Consider the following 6,962-nt stretch of genomic DNA (forward strand, 5'->3'; position numbering starts at 1 on the left):
ATAATAATAATAATAATAAAAAAAAGTATCTCTACGGTTGGGGACCCAGAGTAACAGATGGGAGGTTTAAGACAAAACGCCGGTGAGTTTTCCCTCCCTGTTTTTATTGATGTTATTGTAAAACGGTCAGTCCTAGAGGAGATCCACCCTGACTGTTTTTTAGAAGGCCAGATCCTGAAGTTGAAACTCAAATACTTTGGCCACCTAATGAGAAGGAAGGACTCACTGGAGAAGAGTCTGATGCTGGGAAAGATGGAGGGCAATAGAAGAAGGGGACGACAGAGAGTGAGATGGCTGGATGGAGTCACGGAAGCAGTAGGCGTGAGCTTAGATGGACTCCAGAAGATGGTAGAGGACAGGAAGGCCTGGAGGAACATTGTCCATGGGGTCGCAATGGGTTGGACACGACTTCGCAACTAAAAACAACAATTGTAAGCCTGCTTGGCAACACCAGATTTTTTTTTTCTGATTAGCTGATACCGGAATATACACAAGAGTGTCGGACATTCATTCTTGGAAAAAACAGAAACTCTTCTACAGGAAAAAATATAATTTTTTAAGACTTGCCCAAAAGAGTACTAAAAATAGCAATGGAGAGTAACCACGGGGAAGCACCTTCCTCTACAACATGGGTGGGAAGTCAGATGTTCTGGGTGGAAGAGAGTTGCCGAGTTTATTGCAATTTGCATACACTTTAAGGAGGGACTATAATCTCTCCTCCCTTTAGACTTGCCTTTGTTTATCAATCAGCAAAACCCATTTGTGCTCCAGTGCTGGTTTCCAATTTAAAGGAATTCAAAATTTCTCCTACGTCGGCCTACAACTCCCAGGTTCCCTGACCATTCATAAGGCTGGCGGGACCTGGTGGGAATTGTAGCTCAGTAGCATCTGGCAAGCCAATATCCTCCTTTTGTGTTTTAAATATTTATTACACATTTAAGAATAAATGACATTGAAGAAGCTTCCGTGCTCAGACAGCAAAACTAAATTGCTCAAGACAAGATGACCTTACAGGTCTCTAGACAAAATCCTTTTCTTACATTTCTCCTTCGTAACAAATGGGATGAATAAAATGAATAACACCCATTTCTTTACATGTCAGAGTTGCTTGGCACAGTGAGATGGGCAGCATATAAATTTAATGAATAAATAAACCGGCGTATTTGCTGATCTGAATTCTCACTTTTCTTTAAGCCTGACCCAAATGCTTTACAACGTAAAGCAACAACGTAATACAGAACGTCAAGGTTTTATTTTATAAAAATCTGTTCTAGATGACACACAGGCATCTACCTTCCTACTCATTTATCCATCCCACTTCACTTGCTTGCTTTTGTCGTATCTTAAAAATAAAAAATAACACGCTGCCTGTTTTCTGTTCTCTCAGTTCAATTTGGCCACAGAAGAGAAAGAAAAATATATACAGAAAACCTGAAAAACGAGGGTGGAGGACTGAATGCAACGGAGAAGAGAAAAAAAATGAGCTTACATGTCTTCTGTATTCAACCATAGGGTTGTAAACCAGCCAGCCGCTTTCAGCAAACTTCTCTTCATTCAGAAAAGCAAAGAAAGGCTGAAAGGGAGAACAAGAAAAATGAGAAAATGGAATGCCAGGGGGAAAAAAGAGAGCAGATTCAAGATAATAATAATAATAATAATAATAATAATAATAATAATAATAATAATAATAATAATAATAATAATAATAATAATAATAATAATAATAATAATAATAATAATAATAATAATAATAATAATAATGGTAAAGTTGGAAGGGACCTTGGAGGTCATCTAGTCCAACCCCCTGCTCAGGCAGGTAACTCTATACCATTTCAGACAAATGGCTGTCCAGTCTCTTCTTAAAAACTTCCAGTGTTGGAGCATTCACCGCTTGACAGATGCCAAACAATCTGCTTGACCTACGTTCTTCATTACACAAAAGGGTTAACTTTCCCACCGGAAATGTGTTTTTATTTTACTCAAGAGAAACATACAGCCAAAGAGAGTTTACCTTTTTCATTAAAGGAGAGAACCTCGTGAGGCTGAAGAATGTCCCAAAACATTGACAAGAGCCAAAATATAAAGGAAATTACATCCTTTAGGAAGAGAAGTCATTCCCCCCCTCAGGTAAGACTACAGTAGTAAACACCTACTAGTAAACACCCTAACGAATCCAGGAAAAATACCGTATTTCCTTTATCCTTGTCGTTTTTAAATGTTTTTAGTTGTACACAACACTGTCAGAACAGGCAGCAAAGCTAAGAGTCAAGTGTGAAAACGATTCCCAAATTTGCTTTTATGTACTGTAGGCAAACCACACACACCCCGCAACCACCACAAAATAAATTCAAAAGAGTTTACCAAGTTATGCGACTGTGGAAAAGCGTATTTTGTCAGGAGCTCGAATATGTCTCTTCTGCTGTGACCTTCTTGTTTCAAAGCAAAGCGTAAATTCCTCATATCCTACAATTTAAAACAAACCCACACATTTTTTAAAAAAACAAACAAAACAAAAACAAATGCATGCAGTCCAGGATTAATGTTAGGTAATTTGCTCTAGCAGCTTTCTGAACTGAAAAGTGAGGTTTTAAGTCAGAGATGGGCCACGTAGCCCCCCCTTTCCCCCCCCCCACAATATCTACTTGTCTAACTGTAGACTTTGGTCCTACCAAGAACACGGGGTGCCACCCTTTCTGCTTTTAAGAACTCTATTCAAATTCAGCCCAGCCCACCTCACAGGGTTTCTGTTGTGGGGGAAATCCTTATTTTCAAATTCTCTTGGTTACGTTATCTCATGTAAGAAAGTATCAACGTTATTTTGAAGTCTCACCTTACAGGTAATATCTAATCCGTACGAATTCTCTCCTCTGCTCGAAGCACCCCCCATTTTCTCAATCCTTGAAATAACCCCCAAAGGCACGTCTAATACCACGATTGGATCCTGAATAGATAAAAAGGTAAAGATCACGTTAAAAGAGAGGATTCCTAACAGATTGCATTTCCGTACCTCCGTTTGTCATAAAACCTTTTGTATCTTGAAAGCTAACAAAGGTATCAATTTAGTGGGATGGACGCTGTCAGATTTTAAAAAAAACAAAAACAGCCTTAATGGGCCACTGAGGCAAGAAGCATCAGTATAAAACAGCCGTCAACACGAAGCATTTAATAAATATCTACTAAATTGCTACCTACTGCAACTATAACCATCCCAGGAAATTTCAAGAGACCTGACCTTTAAAAAATTAAAATTCTGCCCTGTATCTCAGCTAGCACTCTGGTCATCAGAGGAGGATATAAAAAGGGAAACGCAGGCAGTCCTCAGCTTATGACTAGTTGGTGAGTGTTTGACGTTACAACGGATCTTCCTAGAGCAGAGGTAGGCAACCTTGGCTCTTTTATGACTGGTGGACTTCAACTCCCAGAATTCCTGAGCCAGCCATGCTGAGGGGAAAGGGAGAGATTTCCAAGCTGAGCCAGGCTGGCTCAGGAATTCTGGGAGTTGAAGTCCGCAAGTCATGAAGGAGCCACAGTTCCCCCCATGCTGGCTCAGGAATTATGGGAGTTGAAGTCCACGAGTCATGAAGGGGCCACAGTTCCCCCCATGCTGGCTCAGGAATTCTGGGAGTTGAAGTCCACGAGTCATAAAGTGGCCTAGGCCTAGGCCAGAGGTAGGCAACCTTGGCTCTTTTATGACTGGTGGACTTCAACTCCCAGAATTCCTGAGCCAGCCATGCTGAGGGGAAAGGGAGAGGTTTCCAAGCTGAGCCAGGCTGGCTCAGGAATTCTGGGAGTTGAAGTCCGCAAGTCATGAAGGAGCCACAGTTCCCCCCATGCTGGCTCAGAAATTATGGGAGTTGAAGTCCACGAGTCATGAAGGGGCCACAGTTCCCCCCATGCTGGCTCAGAAATTCTGGGAGTTGAAGTCCACGAGTCATAAAGTGGCCTAGGCCTAGGCCAGAGGTAGGCAACCTTGGCTCTTTTATGACTCGTGGACTTCAACTCCCAGAATTCCTGAGCCAGCCATGCTGAGGGGAAAGGGAGAGATTTCCAAGCTGAGCCATGCTGGCTCAGGAACTCTGGGAGTTGAAGTCCATGAGTCATAAAAGAGCCAAGGTTGCCTACCCCTGTCCTAGAGCTACTTACAACCCCGATTTAAAATGCGGTCCTGTGACAGCGTTTAGGGAGCTTGGCAACCGTTTATGTGATTTTTGCGGGAAATGGGCACTTACGTCTGGTTTCTGGCAAAAAGAAAAAAAGCCTTAGTGAATTGGTTCGCTTATCAACGGCAGTGCTCGTTTAACGACTGCGGCGTTTCCTTTACGTTCCCTGCAAAAAAGCTCATAAAACTGGCCAGGATCATGGGATGACCTGCTTAATGACCAGAACGACTAAGCGGTGGGCTCCATTATGATTGTAAGTCGAGGATTAGCTGTACAGCTTTCGGAATTCAAGAAAAACAGAGGGTGGGTGAGTGTCCCTTGGGCTGGACAATACATTTGGACTATTCCATTCTTTGCTTTGACCAAGAGACCGCAAAGGGACTCGTGACTCAAAGCTTCAGAGATAGCATCAGGCTAAAAAAACTGGTCTCCAGAGCCCTTAATCTCTTTTGCAATCCTGATGCACTTGTGGGCAAGTAGAAACACATGTCTAAAGCCCTGGATTGAAAGGGAGAATTTGGCTTAGAAGCATCTGGTTCACAGCTAGAGAATCTTGTTTTCCATCCAGTTACCAGGCTGAGCTAACTTCCTTCCAGAGAAGAAAACAAGCCATCGATTCCTACTCCGTTCAGATCACTGGAGGTGGACAGAATAGCAAAATAATAGGGTTGGGAGGACCTTGGAGGTCTTCTAGTCCAACCCCCTGCTCAAGCAGGAGACCCTATACCATTTCAGATGAATGAATGTCTTCTTAAAAACGAATGTCTTCTTAAAAACCTCCAGTGATGGAGCACCCACAATTTATGGAGGGAAGCCGTTCTCCTTGATTCTTCTGCCTTTTGGTGCTTTGGAAAATAGGTTGACCCCCTCCTCTTTGTGGCAGCCCCTCAAATATTGGAACCGGTCCTTCTTTTTACTAGACATACCCAATTCCTGCAACCCTTCTTTATATGTTTTAGCCTCCAGTCCCCTAATCATCTTTGTTGCTCTTCTCTTCACTCTTTCTAGTCTGAACCTCTTTTTTTTATATCGTGGCAACTAAAACTGGACGCCATATTCCAAGTGCGGCCTTACCAAGGCATTATAAAGTGGTCTTAACACTTCATGTGATCTTGATTCTATCCCTCTGTTAGTGCAGCCTAGGACTGCCTTATGAACACACCTGTCGTAATTCTGAATCTGACAACAGCAGGTACCAACTACCTCACCAACTGCAAAATGCCACTCGGCTGAGGTCAACCCGGCCGAGAAGCCATCCCAGCAGTCGCCTCCAACACACAACAGGCCCGGTAAAGTTTGCTTACCGATTCCACGCTTCTCAAATAGAGTCTGTAGTTTGTGATGGAGACTCTCCCTTTAACAGGACCGTTGAAGGGACACATGTAAATGACTTCCTTGTCTGTGGAAGAAAGAGCAGCTTTGCATTTAAAATATGGCCAGGCAATCAAGACAATAACATGAGATTAAAAAAAAAGGCAGAGATTACTGGGGAACCCGGAAGCGAAATGAACTATCATTAACGGAGGATCTTGTGCTGTGCGACTGGAATTTAGTTCGGATAACCTTTTTCACAGCTGAAAAGGCAAGCACGCGCAGACTTTTTTTTTTTTTAGAAAAATATGAAATTCCTCCTCGTTACTAAAGCATAGTAGAATTTTCTGAATTTGCCTTTGGAATTCTAAAAAGGCCCATTTCTCTAGCAGCATTGATTAGCAGAGGATGTATGGAAAGGCTCAAACGCTATCGTGGCCGATCAAATGAAAGTAAAATTGTAAGTATGCTTGTGAGTTTTAGGGAGAAGACATAAATTTAGTTATTTCTGGATCCCTGGCCAAATGAAAGGGATTTTGTGCGACTCTTGAGGGAAACCTAACCCGCTTTTGACTACATAGTGAAGGATCGACAAGATCCTTTGGAAATGGATCCCTCTCCACCCAAACTGACTCTGAATACGCTTCAAAGGCGCAACAAATGCAACAAAAGCAGAGCAATCTAGCTGAATGGTTATTTCTGAGCTATACAGGGTGCTATAAGATTCAGGCATGTTATCCTTCGACAGCACATCGCTTTATTCTTTCTGAATTAAGCAATTTGGGTTTGGGAGCGAGCGGTTACAAGTAGCCCTCAACTTACGACCAGAATTTTCTGTTGCTAAGCACGGCAGCCGTTAAGTGAGTTGTGTTCAATTTTATGACTTTTTTTTTTGCTGCTGTCGTTAAGCGAATCGCAAGGCTGTTAAGCGAATCCCGCTTTCCCCCACTACTGACTCTGCTTGTCAGAAGCTGCCTGGGAAGGTCACAAATAATGAGCTACGATGCTGCAATTGTCATAAATACCGGCTGGCTGCCAAGCGCCTAATTTCTGATCTCCTGACTGGGGATGCTGTGACGGTTGTAAGTGTGAGGACTGTTTGTAAGACACTTTTTTTCCATTGCTGCGGTAATTTTGAGCAGATGCTGGAACGGTTGTAAGCCGAGGTCTACCTGTGCACCCTAGGGACTCTGTGTTTACCTGTGACTCTATTTTCCCCTGGCAGACGAGGAATTTCTTCACTGTCTTCCCATTTAGTTCTGTCTTTCACGGGCTGAGAGGGAGAAATAACAAGATCAACATCAGCATTTTTGCTTTGTGGGCAAGATCCCACAGGTGTAATCCGCACAGAGCAGTTCTGACAGCCACTTGTTAACACTTAACAAATATCTCATCTCAAAGAAGCCCAGGAAGACACTCACTTTTTTAATGGAGGCACTTTCCAAGGAGTTTGAGTTGCACCGAGGCGTTGAGGAAGAGGAGGCCATGCTG

General features: G+C 42.8%; 1 protein-coding gene across 1 annotated transcript in view; it reads right to left on the reverse strand.

Moving 5' to 3' along the window:
* LOC107292046 (myotubularin) overlaps positions 1-6,962 on the reverse strand; it is a 17,570-nt gene extending 10,608 nt beyond the window's left edge. Inside the window, exons 1-6 of the mRNA XM_015821107.1 lie at positions 6,893-6,962; positions 6,672-6,744; positions 5,465-5,559; positions 2,831-2,941; positions 2,362-2,463; positions 1,490-1,573 (exon numbers count right to left, since the gene is read on the reverse strand). Of these exons, the coding sequence (XP_015676593.1) occupies positions 1,490-1,573; positions 2,362-2,463; positions 2,831-2,941; positions 5,465-5,559; positions 6,672-6,744; positions 6,893-6,958 (531 nt within the window). The 5' untranslated portion in view covers positions 6,959-6,962. The remainder of the gene's footprint in view (positions 1-1,489; positions 1,574-2,361; positions 2,464-2,830; positions 2,942-5,464; positions 5,560-6,671; positions 6,745-6,892) is intronic.

Source organism: Protobothrops mucrosquamatus, unplaced genomic scaffold (genome assembly GCF_001527695.2).
Source record: "Protobothrops mucrosquamatus isolate PMUCROS unplaced genomic scaffold, P.Mucros_1.0 scaffold1252, whole genome shotgun sequence".
NCBI classification, from domain to species: domain Eukaryota; kingdom Metazoa; phylum Chordata; class Lepidosauria; order Squamata; family Viperidae; genus Protobothrops; species Protobothrops mucrosquamatus.